Here is a 21,360-nt window from a genome sequence, read left to right on the forward strand (position 1 = left end):
TTATCCAGAGTGACTTACAATTTGATCATTTTACACAGGGAGGCCAAGGCGGTGTTAGGAGTCTTGCCCAAGGACCCTTATTGGTATAGTGTAGGGTGCTTGCCCTGGTGGGGGATTGAACCCCAGTCTACAGCGTAGAAGGCAAAGGTGTTAACCACTACACTATCCAACCACTTCAATTTTCGGAGTTGTCCCACCAGCTCGAGGTCCGACTAGGTCTCATAAAAACTGACGACGTTGGCGGTGGGGTCCGTGCGGTGGCAGTGTGGTGTAAGAGTACATTTGTGTGTACATTTATGTGTAAACGTGAAACAAGTCCTGATAGCAATGCTAGCAATGCTAAAGCCAGCTCTATTTTAGCTACGTTTGACTCGCCTCGTGTAAATAAAGGGGGTAATGGTTCACAATCTGGCGTAACAAAGCCAATAACGGCACACACTCTTGACATAACAAGCCAAAAGCTCATTTTTCCCTGTCTACACGACAACACTGAGGACAGAATTACTACATATCTTCTCCCTGGATGGAGTTCTGCAAAAGGCCTGTTTTCAGTGACGTAAAAAGAAGTTTGTATGTGAATGAAATGCCCATGTACTACATGCCCGTGGACTTCAGCACTGTTACTTACCGACACTTAATTTAGCAACTTGCCAGTCTTATGATGTCAATCAGCAATAGGCATATTTCAGCTTCTTAATCTAGATGATCCAGTTTATACCACAAAATGTATCAGCTTTGGATCCTTTCTGCACAATTGCATCAGTTTTCAGAAATGCCATTCATTTTTCTCTGAGAAAAACAAAGATTAGATCCAGAGCTCCTAATCCTGCGCATGGTGCCAGCTACAGAACTTCTTGGTGTCCATCTATGTCTTTTTTTGAGTTATATCATGTTTTGCTCAGAGGTGGACGAAGTACACAAATCATGTCCTTGAGTTAAAGTAGAGACACCCAAGCTAAAATATCACTCCAGTAAAAGTAGAAGTCCTTACTCTAGACCTCCACTTGAGTAAAAGTACTAAAGTATTTGCCTTCAAATGTACTTAAGTATAAAGTAAAAGTACTAAAAGAGGAATTCTGGCTCTGATGTCCTGTTATCATTTTTATAACCAGACTGGCTTCATGAACTCATTTCAGGTGAAAGTCCTCCAGCGTCTCTCTTGGTAAACCAGTCTTTTAATAGAACGTCATTAATTAGTGACGCTGACGTCTATTAAAATGATCAGAAGCACAAAACACTGAAGGTAAACAGTTTCCATCAGGGAGAACCGAGTGGCTCTGAAATCACTTTTTACACACAAGCAAAGTTTCAGTTTCAGATTTATTTACAACTTAGTTCCAAGTTTAAGTTGAATAAAAACTGGCTTTAAACTCAGGATCACAGATGAGCTCCTTTACTATGTTGATCTGTAGGCGTCTGTTCATAAACATAAACCAGCCCAAACTAATTTACTATAAAATGAAATGGTGTTTGTATGAATTCAGAAAAAAGCCGCGTCAGTCTCGACTGCATATGTGGACATATTTCTATATTGTGCTCTATTTACACAAAGTTAGGTTAGTTCATCATTTATGTTGAACAGACTCTCCCAAAGTTTTACGCTGCTGCGCTGACGTTGAACCGCGTGCTGCACTGGGTCGGTATGACCAACAGGTCAAAACCAGCTCAGAACAAAGTGACCGCTGGGCCCTGATTGGTGCTCTGGCTTTGCGCTTCTTTCGTATTGACATGTTACGTTTTTATACACACAGAAACCAAAAGGAACGACAGATTTCTCAAAATGTAGGAGGAAAAAGTCGGATATTGGACTGAAATGTAGTGGAGTGAAAGGAGAAAGTCGCCCAGAATGGAAAAAATTAAGTAAAGTACAGATACACAAAAAAAAAACTACTTAAGGACAGAAACTAATTACATTTACTTAGTTACTGTGTTGGCCTCCAGGTACAGATTAATATAGTGCTCATGTTTTGTTTTGAGCCAGTGGGTTGTGGTATGTGTGGGAGTTGTATTATAATTCAGTGTGAGAATCAGACAAAGAGCTTCATATCGTCACTCAGCCCTTCATTCATGTCTGCTGATACTCCCTACACACACTCACACACGCAACACAGCTGTTCTTCTTTCAGCTCCTCATTTCTCTTCTACCCCAGACTGTGTTGGGAAAAAGGTGGAGTCGAGGTATGAAGCATGAAGTACGATCCTGTGTTCAGTATTAGGTCATATCTGTATGTCAGTGTTGGTTTTGATAATGGGTGCATGCATTTTGCCCATTGAGCTCATCTGCACTTGAGTGTGTATGATCGCGGTAAGCATTGTTCAGACCATAAATATTTTAGGTAGGAAAAACCAGAGGGAAAAGGAGACTAAACGACGATGCCAGGTGCAAGAATATGCCTTTGTAAAGCTACATGCTTATTTATTCATGTGTTTGGGGTGAGGATTTTTATCGAATTTAGACCTGACCAAAACAAAGTCCACAAACTCAGTGACCATCAACACCTCCAGGTGGTTATTTCCGGGCTCCTATCTCATTAAATGGGAAGAGGCGCATAAATCCGAAACCGAATGCCGCAGTAACATTTCAAAACCAGGCTGAAATCACTGAGAAACCTTTGTGTTTTGTTATAGCTGCATGTGCAGACCTCCACAATAAGGGGGGGGGGGGCTTTTTCTGTTGCTGCTTTACCAGCAAGTTAGCTGGCTCTTTTTATTGATGGGTGGGACTTTCAGAGGGTGGGAGCTTTTCCATTCATTTTCCAGCAAGTCACATGTCTCCTCCTCCAGATCCACCCACCAGCTAGATTACCCCTATCACACAGTGCCATCAAACTGAGAGGATGAAGGCTAGCGCATGAAGCCAAACCACATCTTTTCAAACGGCTTATTATATGATTAGACAGGTCAACACGCCGGGTGGAGAACTCTAACTCTAACTTCTGTCAGGTTAGCTAACAGATGCCTGCGTTGACTAGCATCATGGGAGTGATTAGAGGAGAGGGAGGCCAGTGACGCTGTACTGGAACTGGATCATTTTTTTAAATCACTCTGTTGATCAACTCAGATGCTTGGTAACAAAGCAAAGTGCGGTAAAGGGTTCAGAAAGTGTTTATATATACAACTGTATGTCAAATTTTGCACCCTGGTCAAATTTCATGCTGATTTCGGAAGTGAAAATAGTTTAACACGTCCGTTTAACACGTTCCTGCTCATTTTAGTGCACAATTACTGTTTATTTGCTCAATTTAACATAATGGAAAAACAAGCAAAATATAAAACGTGGCCTGTGCAAAAGCCATGGCACCTTTTTTATTTTGTTTATTTTTCAATGAGGTAGAAATAAATAGGGTTTGTGTGTAAAAATGTCATATTTAAGTGGGTTGTCTGTAGAGGATGTGTAAACCAGGGGTGTTTAAGCTGTTAAATATGACCATGTCGTATGTATGAGGCATATATATGACTCCAAGGTGTGTGTGTGTGTGTGTTGTTTTTGTCTGTAACAGTGAGCACTTTACAAATGCAGTCAGTATTTAATGCTCACACCAGTAGCTGTCACAGGTGTTCCTCATTAAGCTGTTGCCTGGGCAGCCGTTGTCATGCTTCATTTGATAGACAGGTGGCGCTAGGCAGTGTCTCCAGGGCGAGCGTCTGTCAGGGAGTGCGCACGCTCGTTAACACCTCACTATCTCCCACCCTGACAGAGCTCCACAGAGTGTGCGGAGTGTGTAGAGCAACCGAGGAGAGACAGAAACACACATACAAACACAAACACTTACGCAAACACACACACACACACACACACACACACACACACACACACACACACACACACACACAGTCCACGCAACTGCAGAAAGGAGACACAGTCATTCAGAAATGCCGTAATTTAAATTAATATTGTGTCTTTTGTCTTACAGGAGGATATCAATAAATATTACAATGCAAAATATGAGGTAAGCATGTTATTATTTTACAACTAAACTAACACTAAGTTCAACCAGAACATGTTTGGCTAGTAAAGTTTTGAAGCAGATCCTTCATGGCCCCAGAAATGGCCTGTAGATTATTGACATCATCATATTTTTTATTTATGTAAGGATTTACTGGATATGCTCTACTATTCCTGGGCTTGGAATCAATAATAGCAAACAACCTTTGCTCCAGATAAATGTAACAGGAAGAAGTTGCAAAAGAAGGCGGCCAGAATGATGCATAGAGTGGAAGTTGATTCTAAAATGACAGAGAAGTTGATTGGAACGTTTAAATAAAATATCGTTTAAATAAAATATCCAGAATGCCTCATACACTACGGGCATTTTTCCACCACACATTCCACCTGTTTGAAAGACGGCTGGAACGGTTAATAACCATGCACACTGATGCAAATGTCTACATTTACACAGAAACAAATCAAGTGTGAAAGTATGAGCAAAACACTTGTTTTGTAAGGTTAACATACACACTTAGTGTTAGCTTCTGAACTGCAAAGTGATCATTCTACAAATAACAATCAACACAATAACCTAGTTCACATTCTGGTGCACTTACTGGACACGTTTTGGTGTTTGGTGACTTCATCTTCAATTAGAAGAGTAAAGAATTTGATAAACAATAAACCCTTTGATTCTGAACCAACGGAAAAAGCACATTCCGGTTTCCTGGTGCCGGAGGTTCTGGGTCAATGTGTAGTGGAAAAATACTCCACAAGTTTGACACTTGGGTATTAATGGGTATAAAAGCATATTAATAGGACATTTGGCCCCCTTTCCTGTCGTAACAGCATCTGCTCTTCTGAGCAGGCTTTACACTAGATGTTAAAACATTGCTGTGAGGACTTGACTGTGTTCAGCCACAAGAGCGTTAGAGAGGAAGAAAAATAAACGTACATTTATTGGCTCATGTAAAAATGTATGTGCTAATATTATAACTGTAATAATAACTATAATTATATTATAATATAATATTAACTCACATTTTGTAACATTTAAATACACGAACATACATGTCAATATGTTGAAATATATGCACATATGCATATGAAATGTATGTTATAACGGGAATTTGTTATATTTACATATACAGTGCATCCGGAAAGTATTCACAGCGCTTCACTTTTTCCACATTTTGTTTTGTTACAGCCTTATTCCAAATTGAATTAAATTAATCTTTTTCCTCTAAATTCTACACAAAATACCCCATTGTGACCATGTGAAAAACGTTTTCTCGAGAGTTTTGAAAATTTATTAAAATTAAAAAACAAAGAAATCATATTTACATAAGTATTCACAGCCTTTGCTTAATACTTTGTAGAACCACCTTTGGCAGCAACTACAGCCTCAAGTCTTTTTGAATATGATGCCACAAGCTTGGCACACCTATCTTTAGGCAGTTTTGCCCATTCTTCTTTGCAGTACCTCTGAAGCTCCATCAGGTTGGATGGGAGACGTCTGTGCACAGCCATTTTCAGATCTCTCCAGAGATGTTCAATCGGATTCAAGTCTGGGCTCTGGCTGGGCCACTCCAGGACATTCACAGAGTGGTCCTGAAGCCACTGCTTTGAGATCTTGGCTGTGTGCTTCGGATCGTTGTCCTGCTGAAAAATGAACCGTCGCCCCAGTCTGAGGTCAAGAGCGCTCTGGAGCAGGTTTTTATCCAGGATGTCTCTGTACATTGCGGCATTCATCTTTCCCTCTATCCTGACTAGTCTGCCAGTTCCTGCTGCTGAGAAACATCCCCATAGCATGATGCTGCCACCACCATGCTTGACTGTAGGGATGGTATTGGCCTCGTGATGAGCAGTGCCTGGTTTCCTCCAAACATGACGCCTGGCATTCACACCAAAGAGTTCAATCTTTGTCTCATCAGACCAGAGAATTTTGTTTCTCATGGTCTGAGAGTCCTTCAGGTGCCTTTTTGCAAATTCCAGACGGGCTGCCTTGTGCCTTTTACTAAGGAGTGGCTTTCGCCTGGCCACTCTGCCATACAGGCCTGATTGGTGGATTGCTGCAGAGATGGTTGTCCTTCTGCAAGGTTCTCCTCTCTCCACGGAGGAACGCTGGAGCTCTGACAGAGTGATCATTGGGTTCTTGGTCACCTCCCTGACCAAGGCCCTTCTCCCCCGATCGCTCAATTTAGACGGCCGGCCAGCTCTAGGAAGAGTCCTGGTGGTTCCGAACTTCTTCCATTTACGAATGATGGAGGCCACTGTGCTCATTGGGACCTTCAACGCAGCAGTAATTTTTCTGTATCCTTCCCCAGATTTGTGCCTCGAGACAATTTTGTCTCGGAGGTCTACAGACAATTCCTTTGACTTCATGCTTGGTGTTTGCGCTCTGACATGCAGTCAACTGTGGGACCTTATATAGACAGGTGTGTGCCTTTCCAAATCATGTCCAATCAACCACAGGTGGACTCCATTTAAGCTGTAGAAACATCTCAAGGATGATCAGTGGAAACAGGATGCACCTGAGCTCAATTTTGAGCTTCATGGCAAAGGCTGTGAATACTTATGTAAATATGATTTCTTTGTTTTTTAATTTTAATACATTTTCAAAACTCTCGAGAAAACTTTTTTCACATGGTCACAATGGGGTATTTTGTGTAGAATTTTGAGGAAAAAGATTAATATAATTAAATTTGGAATAAGGCTGTAACAAAACAAAATGTGGAAAAAGTGAAGCGCTGTGAATACTTTCCGGATGCACTGTATGCCAAACATATCGCTGTTGTCGGAAGAAAACCTCGTATCTCCAAAATGGTAACTTTACAGGAGAAGGAAAAACCTTTACTTTTAGTGTAAATCAATGGAACCGGAATGTTTTCCAAATAATTTTGGGCCGTTTCTTTTGGTCCATTCTTCATGAAATTTACACACAATGCAAAGGTACTTTCAAGTTATGGCAAAAACAGAATCATGACAAAAATGGAGATACGAGGTTTTGTTCCGACAGCAGCGATATGTGAAAATATATTGCAAATAGGGCTGTCGAAGTTAACGTGATAATAACGCATTAATAATCTCAATTTAATGCGATTAAAAAAAATAGTGCCGTTAACGTAAATCCTATTTGGCCCTGAGGGTCATCTGTAGGTCATGTTGAGGCTTGACCGTGCGCAGCGTCTCTCATTAAGAGTAGAGTCTTAAAGTGTCTGTTTACACTGAAAACAATCAGATTACAGATTCAGATTTATTCTCACTCTGTTCAACAATCTGATGAACATCTCCACTTACATGCTCACTACAAGTAATCCGATGCAAAATGTGTGGAGCAGTGCTTAGAGTGAACGTTACCATGACAGCGAACATCACGAGAGGTCCAGTCGGTATAAACCTTTCGCTATGATGCGCCGCGCATGCGCAAAACGTGCTTACGTGTTCCGATTAGAGTGTAATCGGATTCAGGCGTTTACACGGCTAATATTCTTCTATTTAATAGATTATTTCGAGGATTACTCACCTCGTTCAATCAGATAGGAACTGTATTCCGAATGGCCTCAGTCGGACTAGACTATTCCGATCGAGGTGTTTACACGGACGTATTCTAATCCGATTGAGCTATTAGTTGGATTGGTGAGCCCCTGTTTACAGTGCTGTAGCTCTGTGGTATGACGCTACATGTCTTTAATGAAGTCCAACTTAGTGTCATTTATCGTTGTTTGCGCAGGACTGTGAAGTCCTATAGGCTGTGACTGTTTTATGTAGTTTTATGTAGTTTTTATTTTCTTTTGTTACACACATCTGAACTGAGACACAGTAGGATGTGACTACATGTCTAATATTTGAGACGGCAGCTCCCTAATTTATTACAAATCCAGTTCTGTGTTTTGTAGGTTCAGTATTACTGCCTAGTATGTGAAACCCTTACGGTTTTCTCTCGTCCCAGCAGTTTTCAACATAAGCACATTTAGCATAAAATGTATTCACCATTATAATTGTAACATTTCACTTAAAAATCCTTATTTTCTATAACATTTACAAAATTTTTTTAAAAATGCGATTAATCACGATTAACTATATGAAATTCTGCGATTAATCACGATGAAATTTTTTGGTAACACTTTATTTGAAGGCTACCTACATAAGGACTTCATGACACATTAATAAGCACTGAATAATGTGTTTATGAAGCACTACTTGGATATTTATTAAGTGCTTATGTCGGTTCTCGCAACCAGACATAAGATGTTTTATGAAATAAATGACATTGTACTGACATAATATGAATAAACCTTGATCATATTTACAGCACTAAACATTTAAAACACTATACATAACTATATATGTCAGCATTCTTAAGACGACATTGTACTGATATCAGGTTAAATATGCCTGGAAACCTCCCCCTCTTCCCTCCATGGCGTGGATAAGATGATTGATGCGATTATATATAGCGTTTAAATATGTTTAGTGCTGTAAATATGTTCACCGTTTATTCTTATTATGTCAGTAGAATGTCATTTATTTCATAAGGTTGCGAGAACTGACATAAGCACTTAATAAATGTTCAAGTAGCGCTTCATAAACACATTATTCAGTGCTTATGAATGCGTCATAAAGCCCTTATGTAGGTAGCCTTCAAATAAAGTGTTACCAATTTTTTCATTGTTTGACAGCCCTAATTACAAACATAACATATATTTAGAAAAATATATGGAAATATATGCCCTTTGCTTATTGTTTTTATTTATTTTCTCTTCCACAGATACTCGAAATATTGATTGCAACATCTAAAATTCCATTTGATGTCTAATGTAAATTGAACTCTACACTGTATTATTGTATACATCTCTATAAATTAATTGTTGTATTCGAATCAACAAAAATGTATAACAGGACAAGAAATTCCAAGCAAAAGCCTTTGAGTGGTTGGTCTGTTTTTGTGCATCTGCCCGTATAGATATTGTGTAACGCTGTTCTTTGTGTTCTCAGCTCAACTCGTCTAACCCCGACCTTGTAAAAAGACAAATCTTCCCGGAATTCAAAGAAGACCCGGTCTTTAAGCGCCTCGTATCGTACAACTCCACAGCTGTTCATATCCCCACAGACATCTATGAAGGCTGTAAGTACACACTATCCCACCCCCACTCACATACATGGTTGCATATGGCTTGCAAATCAAAGTTGCTCAAACTGTGACTCATAAACCTGCGACTAAAATATTGCGGTGTCAATCGTTCCATGCTCCTTTTGGTCACTTTATCACATCGTGTTACGTGTGGACAGCTGAAGGCCCAGTGAAGCCTGCAGACAAAATTTAGTGAGTGGCCACGGTGCGGGCGCAGCAGGCCTGGCCCCTGATTCACCTCAGCAACAGCTGCTCCTTCTCTCACCATTCTCAAACCCTGGAGGCCTCCTCCACTACCCTGAGAGCATTAGAACCTGTGAATGCTAATGCACACATCCCTGTTGTCAACCACCAGCCACTCCCTCAGCTGGGTTTCTTCCATGTGCTCTCACTTATTGCTGCACAAGACTGGTCAAAAACATTGTCTTAGCATCAGACAATATTTGAGTTTGCATTAGTGTAGTTAAAGTCACAGGAAACAGATTAAATCCTAAAATTCTGTGCCCTATACTCCCATATGACTTTGACTATCCCTAGATAGTCTAGAACCTGCTGGACGTTCATGTAGAGTGGGCCCCTGCTGCAGGAAGACTTCCTAGAGGAGAGTTATAGCGGCTCCTCCCTACTTTTCTAGAAAGGCTTTCCTCAAGATTTTGGAGTGTGTCTGTGGGACTTTGTGCTCATTCAGTCAAAAGAGCATTTGTGAGGTCTGGTCGTGTCGTTGGGGTAGAAGGCTTGGCTTACAATCGACATTCCAATTCATCCCAAAGGCATTCATTGGGGTTCAGGTTGGGACTTTGTCCAGGCCGCTGGCGCTCCTCCACACCAAACTTGTCAAACCATGACTTTATGGACCTCACTTTGTTCACAGTCATGCTGCAATAGGAAAGCGCCTTCTGCAAACTGTTGGAATCATATACGTGTCTAAAATATATTTTTATGCTGTAGCATTAACATTGTAATTCAATCTAATTCATCAATGCTGAAACAGATTCATCCGTCAGGCTGCCAGATGACAGTGACGTGTGATCCATCACTCTACAGAACACATTTCCACAGCTCCAGAGTCCCGTGGTGGCAGGCTTTACACCACTCCTGCCGACACTTGGCATTGTGCATAGTGATCTTCACTTTGGGAGTTCATATAGAGAAGAGAATGCTGGCAGAATAGATTCGCCTTTTATTGGTCACTGGGAAAGGACATATTTTATACATGTTTGCTGCCCACAAGACCAAGATTTCCTGAAGCCTTAACCCTCCTAAGTTCTCCATGGCCTGTACACCTTAAATCGGCCTGTCGCAATTATGACATGAACGCCTGATCACGATTATTTGAGCCGACTGCTTTTATTAACGCTGACTGCAATCATTTTCCGCAATTGTTAGCTTTCGCAATTATGTGTTTACGTTGCAACAAACAGAATTGAATTAGGTGTGTTTTATCAGTTGCGTAGAGGCAAATTCATGTGAATATAAGACAGCGGAAAACAAATTTACTGAGACACATCGATGGATTTACTGAAAGTAAACTAACTGCATTGAGTATATAACCCGGAGCAGTTTGTCTCGGAAATTGGGAGCTACTAAGTACTGAAAGCTAGGCTACACTTCAGTAATACACTTTAATACAGTTTAGTAGTATAAATTAGTAATAACGTTATTTAGATGATAAGTAATTTGAAGTAATTCGTAGTTTGTGACTTCAGCTGTGAAACTCCCTCTTTTGCATTTTGTTGAATTCATTCTCATACTTGACTACGTTTGTGGGTAGAGGAGGACATATTTTATTGTGACTTAAATTTTAAGGAATAGTTATGGATGCCGATTTTGTGAAAATGCAAACAATCCTTAAATGAGTGTCACGCTTATGTTATTGTCTGAGACAAACTAAACCGTGTCAGAAGTGTAGACTTGAACGTTGATGTAGAATGCAAGCTTAATGTACATCTAGCGCTTATCTGTGTCATTATTTGTGTGATTATGTAATTGCCTTTAAATAGCATAACAAAACAGCAGTAATAAAGATCTTGGCCTCTGAGGATTAATGAATCCATACTTTCTGATTACTGCTCCTCTATGCTAAGAGAATGTCTCACAGACCTGACAGAGCAGGCTTTGGAGGGTTGGAGGGTTTAGTTCTTCTTCTCCTAAGGCTGTTTTTACACCTAGTTTGATTTTGTGGTAACACTTTATTTGAAGGCTACACACATAAGGGCTTCATAACACATTAATAAGCACTGAATAATGTGTTTATGAAGCACTACTTCATTCTCACTTCGGTTCTCGCAACCTGACATAAGATGTTTTATGAAATAAATGATATTGTACTGACATAATAAGAATAAACGACAGCACTAAACATATTTAAACCCTATACATAATTGCATCAATCATCTTATCCATGCCATGGAGGGAAGAGGGGGTGGTTTCCATGCATATTTAACCTGATATTAATACAATGTCATCTTGAGAATGCTGACATAAATAGTTATGTATAGTGTTTTAAATATGTTTGTCATTTATTTCATAAAACATCTTATGTCAGGTGGCGAGAACCGATATAAGCACTTAATAAATGTTCAAGTAGTGCTTCATAAACGCATTATTCAGCGCTTATGAATGCGTCATAACGCCCTTATGTAGGTAGCCTTCAAATAAAGTGTTACCGATTTTGCTAAGATTCTATGTTTTCCATTCGGTTCAGTTCGATGCAATGGCTAAATGGCAATGGCAAATTATACACATGAGTGTTTGTATATGGGTCAGACATTTCGCAGGAATACAGGTGCTCTGATACTCTGACCTTTGTCACGATTTGAGCCAAAAAAAGTACTTTGCTTGGAAACAGAGGTACTTATCGTCTAATGTATCACAGTCAAAGTAATAACAATGAATCTTACTTGATATCTGCCTCTGGAAATTTAACTGATTCTGGGCCAAATGTATCTTCTGCAATCCATGTGCATCAACGTTATGAGCATCTGTAAAGAGTCAGATGTTAAAACAGGCAGATTATGTGGACAGTACAGCACTGATGTGCTGCTACAGGAAGAGCACAGCATGCTCTGATGTTGTATCCTCATTTGGTGAAGCCCATTTTAAAAATGCTTTAGCACCAGCACTGAACTGATCCAGGGTTCTCTAGAAGGCAGTTCAGTTGTTTGGTGTGCCCACGAGTAGAGGTGGAGCGTTCACACCTGTCAAAACTGAGACGGACTGAAGAAAAACTTCTGCAGTTCCACACTAAACAAGGTAGGTGTCGGGCTGTTTTCACACCTAGTTTGTTTTCTATAGTCTGAATCAGAGTTTGAGTTTTTGTGCCATTATATCTGTTTTTTATTTGGTTTGATTGCACATGCACAGTTATCCACATATCTCATATATTCAGATTTCTGCACATCTCATATATAGATGTCCACACATCTCCTTATAGTGCTTGGTAACAACAGAAGACGAGAAACAAAATAATAACAAAGCAACGCATCTCATTCTGGCACGTGAGCCGTGAGACGTTTTGGCAAAACATCATCAACCGGACTTACTTCATACTCACAAACCGTTCGATTACTAAGATCCAGAGATAAAAAAAGTTCATTAATACTGCTTTGGTTGTGATTCCTGTATTTTAAGTGTCTCTATTGTACTACAATTTAGGGGTAGGATAAAATATTGACATCAAGAAAAGGTGTGAGGCGTAGATCTTGATTTCGTACAGTGATAGCCTAGTGAAAGGCGCCGATGTGAAACTGACTGAAAGTGACTTTCTCTTAGCATAGAGCGGTGGTTTTCAGAAAGCATGGGTTCATGAATCTTTAGAGACCAAGAGCGCTTGTTTCCCAGTCAAATTTCTGACCAGACAGCAATGCCTCATGTGTAATTTGATATACTTTAGACATTGCAGTGTACAGTGTACACACGCATGATCACTAATGCAATACATGTACACTTTTTTTCCTCTCTCTTCAGATTTCCTCCTCTTTTTTTGCTCTGTTGCCTTGACCTTCACTCTTACCATTTCATCTCTGACTGTACTTTATTGCGTGCTGCAGTGTGGGCCATGTGTTGGTTCTTTTAGTTATAAAGTGTCATGTATTGTCATCAGCATATATTTGTGAATGTCATATGAAGATTGATTGGGTAGTGAAATGTTGAAATGTGTGTTATAGTATTGCACAGGCTGTAATCTCTCTGTCTCTCTCTCTCTCTCTCTCTCTCTCTCTGTTTCTCTGGCTCATCTTATTATTTTAGTGACTGCAGTGCAGTCCAGCTGATCGGCTGATTACTTCAGCGTTTGAGTGTCTTGAGAGTCACTGGACCCCTGCCTATGATCTCTCTCCCACTTAAAAATAGAGCCTTCAGGAATAGACATGTACAGTGCTGTGAAAAAGTATTTGCCGCTTCACAGTTTCTGCTATTTTTACTTATATGTGTATATATGTATTGCACCAAAGTAAAGCTATTTTTCTGAGCAGTAAGTGGTCATTTCTCCAAAAAAAACACAAACAAACAAAAAAACATTAACATTTAGAATAAATATAAATAAATAAACAATACATAGTGATTTGAAGTGCGTGGGTGAGTGCCTGCTTCAGCTAATCAATCATTCATTAAAGTAAATCAAGAGCTACGAAATTTAACAAATACATACAACAACTGGAGTGTGTACTATGTTGATGTTTATTTGTGTATTATTTGTTTTAAAGAAAAAGATTCAACATTCTCCCACTAACAGATACACTATATTTCCAAAAGTATTCACTCAACCATCCATTGAATTCAGGTGTTCCGGTCACTTCCATGGCCACAGGTGTGTAAAGCCGAGCCCCTAGGCCTGCAGACTGCTTCTACAGACATTAGTGAAAGAATGGGTCGCTCTCAGGAGCTCAGTGAATTCCAGCGTGGTGCCGTGATCGGACGCCACCTGTGCAGCAAGTCCAGTCGTGAAATTTCCTCACTGCTAAATATTCCACAGTCCACTGTCAGTGGGATTATAACAAAGTGGAAGCGATTAGGATCGACAGCAACTCAGCCACGAAGTGGTCGGCCGCGTAAAATGCTGAGGGGCATAGTGCGCAGAGGTCGCCAACTTTCTGCAGAGTCAATCACTACAGACCTCCAAACTTCATGTGGCCTTCAGATCAGCTCAAGAACAGCGTAGAGAGCTTCATGGAATGGGTTTCCATGGCTGAGCAGCTGCATCCAAGCCTTACATCACCAGACAAGCAAAAACTTTTGGAAATATAGAGAATTAACAAACAGACCCACAAACCTGAACGGTTGGGTTCTCTGCTATACCTGTGTGATCACTGGAGGCTTCTAGAATGTTTTCATCTATTCACTTGCTTCTCTACTCTATTCTAACTCTGTTAGACTTTCTCACACCTCTCCTCTTTTTTTTACAATGTTCTCGCACTGGTTATAAAATGTTCTCCTATAATCACACTGCTCTGGATTGCTCCATTCACACACTGCGTCAGTGTTCATACATTCACATTGTTCTAGAATCATATTTGCCTTCTTACACAGTTCTTATACTGGAACATTAAAAAGCCAACCGCTAACATTAGAAAGCTGATGTTTGTTGGCAGATGCGTCTTTTCAGAATCTTAGTAGTCATGAAACCTCTGAGTACAGCCAGATGCAGTTCTTCATCTGGTCCTGGATTGCTGGGAGAAGCTCACTTGAGAAACAGTCCTGCCTCCAGGGCAAGCTAAACAATCCTGACATGGTTCTACTGTATGGGAGAGATGTGTAATGCTCCCTGCTGTGTGCAGTTGATGGTGGTGAGATGTCCTGCAGAGGGATGTGTGTGGGAGACAGTGGGTGGGGGAGCAAGTGGGTGAAGCTGCAGGGGTCACACAGCAAGATCTGCCATGGCCATGTTCACAAGCCTGCCCGTGTCTTTATTTAGCCCATTATGGTGTATATGTCTGAGGGTCGGAGTTGGTGTGCAGTGCTATGAGACCCTAAGAGAGACTTTTTTGGCTTTATGTTGGTTCTTCAGAAGAAGGTGGGCTTGTTTGTTCAAGTACAAGTGCATATTTGTGTCTATGTGACTGTGTGTGACCAGGGACCAGTTGCAGTTCTGACATAAGATAGTTGTGACATTATTGTTTAATAAGTTCAAGTTTGCACAAAACTAAATCAGAACAGCTTGGAGCACACCAACTAGTTTTTACATTGAGTTTAGCAGTTACTAAATGTTACGCCTCCTCCTAAGCAGAGGGAGTGTTAGAGAAACCAAAGAAAACTAAAAGAAAACTTGCCCTGGCTGTTTTGGTTAAGAAAACAGAGCGAAATTCAATAAATGCTATATGCCGTGATTTTGCTTACAGCTCCAATCTTAAACCTTTTAACTTTCAGCTCCATTCTTGAAGCTAAAATCTATCGCTCCAGTTCAGTGAGACACACCAGCAGCTGAAACGTCTAAACCAATGCTGCTGTAGTTGGCCAGAAACCGCTATTCATAAAAGCTGCACATGTGGTTATTGCAAGGAAAAAGTCAACCATTAATAAACAAACAGTACCGGTATGCGTCAGTGTAATTGTAAAAGCATATATTTGTACACATTATTCACATTCCATACCCACAGAATGCAAAAAGTCATTGCAAGCTGTTGTGTTTTAACGGCAGCAGGTTTATCAACTAGTTTTGAACAAGCAACATATGCATTAGTTAGTTGTAAGTAGTTACAACATGACTTAGTAACTTTAACTAGTGTTAACTAAGGACTTAAGTTTATACTAAGAACAAACTAAAGTAAAAACTTCAGAGCAAACTTTATAGTATAAACTTACACAAAACTGGTGCAACCCAGTTTAGGGATTCAGCCGGGGGGGAGTTGGAGTGGTACTCTTGATCAGCCTGTTTCCAAATGGCAAAATAACTGGACACACTGGACCACACGGTGGATTTGAAGCAGTAACATCCCCAGCGATAAATCCATATTTTATGTGGCTGTGTACTGTTTAATTTTATGTGGCTGTATGATTTTTTTTTTCTTGGTATTAATTCATTAAGATTCGATTAAGCGACCCTTATTAGACCAACAACGAGGAAATTCCAACTCCGCATTTAACCCATCCGTGAAGTGAAACACCACATACACACTAGTGAGCACACTTCCCCAGAGATCCCAGGGATCCAAATCACACCCTATGTTAAAGAATGTTCTTCTGCATACTACATGCAATTACACATTTCTGCCAGAGAGGTCTCCAGATCCCCAAAATGTGCATAGTGTAGCTTTTAAGTTTGAAAGAAAAAGTTGAATAAAAACAATACTACTACTAATAATAATAGTATAATACTGTTCTTGTGTAGTTATGCTAAAATATTTGCCCTATTCCCCGCCACATTGTTGTGGCATTGTATCAAACGACCCACAGGCTCGTACTGGTCCTTGGCCTGGTGGTTGGGAACCTCTGTGGTAGACCAAATTGTCACAGTCATATCAGAACTTTCTCATATAAAAACTCCATAACTCCATTTTTATAGCATTGGAAAATCCCAAAATTACGCTGGACTAAACTCTTATTACAGTAAAGCTTAGCCAGAATGTTTTTCCCTCTCTTACCATTTCAGAAACACAAGGATTTCTTTTCATAGCAGCTATGTGCATATGTGTGGTATGTTATCCAGTGCCCCCGTTCTGTTTCCTGTACATGTGCTCTGAAGGCTTTTCAATATACACCTCTGCATGTTTTTGAATTGTAAGTTGTTGAATAGCCACTGAATGGTGGACTGACCACATAGCACCTGACGGGTCATGTAGCAACTAAGTGGTGAGAACAGCTTTCTGCCTGTGCATACTGATCTCATACACTATAAAGTACTGATCTGGAAGCAGCCCAGTAGTTCTAATTATAGCTCCACTTCTCTGTGAGATGCATAAGGCCACTCTGCCTGTAGGCCTCACTCTGACACTCTCTACTGTACTCTGTCAGTGCATCACTTGCTAACTGAACAGAGGCAACTTGGCATTGGACATGGTGACCTTAGGCTCCAGAGCATCCCATTCTATTGCCAGTGCTTTTCTATGGAGATTATACAAGCAATGGAACATCTGTGTCAGCAGAGGGTGCAGCTTAAAGTAGCTGAATTCACCTGAAGAAGCATCTTGATACTTTTGGACATGTAGTGTAGTAGAATGTGGGACGTGAGCTGTGGGCCTACTGACTTCTTATTCACTGCATTATACATTATATTATACAAAGTCAGTGAAATTTCCTTTTGTCTGGAGGTTTTGTTCAGTAGGATGCTAGGCATTATGGCTACTGAGTGCTGATTGGTTAGTGAGCTGAGTCAGCTCATTCACTTCAGTAAAGCAATTCACAGTCACTAACGTGATCCAGCTGAAGCTGAAAATCGTGGATAAGGATTATGGCGGTGCATGTGGCTGTGATAATGATTAAACATTTACAATTTACTGTGAAAACCTAGTGTTTTCAACCCGGGACGCATGGCTGTGTGGGAGTTCTACCTATTTAAAATCATCGGATGTAGTTCGCAGTTCAAGAACAGAGTTATTATAAACCCTATTACCTCCTTTTTGAAGTGTCAGAGGTTGGCAAGACACAAAGACTCCTGTAGCAGCAGGCTGCCAGCGTGTTTAACTGTTCATAGTGAAAACTGCTAATGGTTCCAGGCTGTCGTGTGTGGTCAAGGTGCCCTGATGCAGAAGAACAGAGTCACCTAGTTGCATCTCCTCAGCTCCGTCATTACTGAGGCACTGCGATTGCAATTTCTCACAGGCAAATGAGCGCAATGTGACTTCAGTGTGCTAAATGCTGATGAAGGCAGACGGGCAGTGCTATGCATGATTCATCTCTCTCTCTCTCTCTCTCTCTCTCTCTCTCTCTCTCTCTCTCTCTCTCTCTCTCTCTCTCTCTCTCTCTCTCTCTCTCTCTCTGTCTTTCTCTTTTTCTCACTCTCTCTCTCTCTCTCTCTCTCTCTCTCTTTCTCTTTTTCTCACTCTCTTTGTTTATACTGCAATCAGGCTCTGCTTTACTCTCTGTCTGATGTTTAGAAGATTGCCACAGCATCTCCATCCCACTCAGAACTCCATGAGGACGCAGTAGTCCTGCGGCTTCAGCTGTCATGTCTGCCCAAAATCTATATACTGATGTTTTATTTCCAATATATTTAAAACATCTTATTTAACATATAATATTAATTTATTGTTTTCTAATATGCAATGTTAAGTCCCAATTCTGAAGATAACAAATAATCATTCTGTTTGCTTTAAATCAAGTTGACCCTTTTTTACCTTGCCTCTGGTCACATTAATCATAATTTACAATATTCAAAAGACAGAAATGTTTTCCTCTGATGTTCCATTGACATGCAATGAATGTGAAAAATGTTCAGTTTTTTTTTTTATTATTACATTTCTGTGCACATAAAATAATATTAACTAATAATGTCATGTTTCACCTCACCCTCCCACCAACCCCACCTATCACTAAGCAATGGAAGGAAAATTGGACTTGTAAGTGCACTTTTTTCCAGACCCAGGACTGCTTGGTCTGCAAGCTCAGTGTATTTGGTGAAACGTGAAAGCTGTTTTTCGAGCTCAGTAATGGTCCGGAGGACCAATGTCGGGTCCTCCTGAAATCGATGGTTTGGGGTTTGCTCTAGTGTGCTGCAGTTCACTGCGCATGAAGACCTCTGCTCCCAGCACCATGCGTGGCGTTGTGTGTTTAGTTCATTTTGTAACATGACTGCTTTGACTCAACTTTCATGTTGACTAAAAATCTTCTCATACAAGCCCCTAATTGGCAGGTGCTCCTGCATGGTGATACGCCATGTATCCAGCATGCGCTGTTCTTCACTGCTTTACTGTTTCTGTCCAAGGAAAATAATAAAAAGAGCAAATGATGCTACCATTTGCAAACCTGCACACAGAGCAGAGACGGATAGAACTGGGCGTTCAGTCCATAGTTCGGATGGAAGTGCTGTGTCAAAAGCAAACCAAACGAGCCCCAAACGAGCCCATAACCAGGCCTGGATATGGACTCAAGTGTGAAAACACCTTGAGAAAACTTCACTACCCTGCAGAAGGTGTGTGGCCTTTTTGCTCACTGTCCTCTTCTTGTTCTAACCCAACTCTGCCAGTCACCCCACTGTTTGTGCTGTTGTGAGTGAATGGCCAGACTTCTTTTCTCACCCTGTTTAGGACACATGAGAAAACATCATGTGTAGATATTTGTTTAGATGTCCATCTACATACATGCACTTAACGCAAGCATGTGCACTGAGGGGATGTCCAAGGAAATGTACAGAATGCACAGAGAGAATTAGTACAGCCACTGTTTGTGTAATGTTTTGAAAACAGGACAAAATAGGCAGACGGGCCGATCCTCGAGCTGATTTCGTGTTAGTTCTGCTTTTTGTTTGAGACTCTTCCGGCTCTCAACACTACAGCCAATCAGTGTTCGCTTCATGCACAGCTCTGCATATTTGTACAACATGTATTTGTGATGAGGAGCATCTGAGAGCTACACTTACCCCTTTTCTGCATTAGGCATCTCCGCAGAAGTATAAATCAGCCTTAAAAGGCGCACATGGACACTATATGGACGTGCAAAATAGCAATTGTTCAAAGTTGAGTTTAGCTTTTATTTGTTTCAGATGAGCTTTGACGACTAATGTGGTTTAGAGGAACATCAAACATACCTTAAATACATCCATCCATCCATTTTCTAAGCCGCTTCTCCGTCAGGGTCGCGGGAGCCTATCCCAGCAGTCTTCTGGCGGAAGGCAGGATACACCCTGGACAGGTCGCCAGTCCATCACAGGGCAGACAGACAGACACAGACAGTCACTCACTCACTCACACCCAGGGGTAACTTAGCATGTCCAATCGGCCTGACTGCATGTCTTCGGACGGTGGGAGGAAACCGGAGAACCCGGAGAACATGCAAACTCCACACAGAGAGGACCCCGGTCACCTGGCAGGGGAATCGAACCCAGGCCCTCCTTGCTGTGAGGCGCCCCACATTAACTACATTATTTCTTATTTAGAATGAATCTAGAATGAGTGAGCATGTGTCCAGTAGTGGTATCATTGGATGGCTTTTTTCACTTAATCCTCGTCCCATTACGCTTCTTTCTCTCTTTCTGCCTCTCTCTGTCTCCCTCATTCTGTAATGAGGTGTATTGATGGCTGTGTTGTGTGTCTGTGTGCAGTAGCTGTGCTAGACTGCTGTGTCTGTGCCTCATTAAAGTATACAGCCGTGCTCCTGTGTTGCCCTGATGCCTGTTTACCTCAATGCTGTGTGTCACCTGTCACCTCAATCTCGTTGTAGAAACAGATGTGCTCACACTGTGTGTGAGTGTGCGAGCACATGCGTGTGCATGTGTTTCCGTGTGTTGTGTGAGCGAGCGTGAGAGAGACTGTGTGCGTGTGCATGTTTGCATGTATATGTGTGCAGAGAGAATGCTGAGCATCGCAAATGCAGGACTGTGCTTGTGTGAGTGAAAGGGGAGAGAAAGAGAGCGTGAAGGGGTTTTGTGTTTCTGTAGTGTGGGTGTATCTAGCTTTGGTCCCTCTGGTGTAGTCTTGCGGGGCCAGACGTGACGTCTTAATGAGAATGCGCATTTGGGGACAACTTCAAACTCAAAGCGTTAAACTTTTGGTGCTGGATTGCGCCACAAACAAGGGTACACCTCTACGGCCCTGTCCACACCTATCCAGATATGTCTGAAAATAGTTTTTTCTCTGCTTTTTTGGCCTCCCACCCACATGAAAGTGGTGTTTTTGTTCATTGAAAATGACGGCTTTTGAAAACCTTTATAAAACTCGGTATTTCTGTGTGGAATTTTGAAGACACTGAAATCATGCCATTAACTTTATGTGTCTGCAGTTGTTTTCTTTTGTTAAATATGCAGAACTCTACCTGAAACATGAATGACAACTGAGTTGTTTTACATTTACGGCATTTGGCTGGCGCTCTTATCCAGAGCGACTTACAATTTGGTCATTTTACACAGGTAGGCCAAGGTGGTGTTAGGAGTCTTGCCCAAGGACTCTTATTGGTATAGTGTAGGGTGTTTGCCCAGGTGGGGGATTGAACCCCAGTCTACAGTGTAGAAGGCAGAGGTGTTAACCACAGTTTGCGGGTGATTTGGATGTTATTAACATGTTTGTAATGAAATTCGGCTTACCTTTTTTATTTAGCCATAGAACAGAGCCTAACCATGGCAAGCAGTGTTTAAAGCTTTTATTTTCCAACAAAATCCAACTTTCAACCTGTGTTAAAATATCCTAAATTTCCTTCGGGATCAATAAAGTAT

At 41.0% G+C, this 21,360-nt stretch overlaps 1 protein-coding gene across 2 annotated transcripts in view; it reads left to right on the forward strand.

Annotated features, from left to right (window-relative positions):
* cacna2d1a (calcium channel, voltage-dependent, alpha 2/delta subunit 1a) overlaps positions 1 to 21,360 on the forward strand; it is a 172,985-nt gene that overhangs the window by 71,926 nt on the left and 79,699 nt on the right. For both annotated transcript variants that reach the window (XM_017706447.2, XM_017706448.2), the window contains exons 5-6: positions 3,915 to 3,950; positions 8,927 to 9,056. In XM_017706447.2, coding sequence (XP_017561936.1) covers positions 3,915 to 3,950; positions 8,927 to 9,056 — 166 coding nt within the window. The remainder of the gene's footprint in view (positions 1 to 3,914; positions 3,951 to 8,926; positions 9,057 to 21,360) is intronic.

The sequence above is a fragment of the Pygocentrus nattereri genome, chromosome 11 (assembly GCF_015220715.1).
Source record: "Pygocentrus nattereri isolate fPygNat1 chromosome 11, fPygNat1.pri, whole genome shotgun sequence".
Taxonomy (NCBI): Eukaryota; Metazoa; Chordata; class Actinopteri; order Characiformes; family Serrasalmidae; genus Pygocentrus; species Pygocentrus nattereri.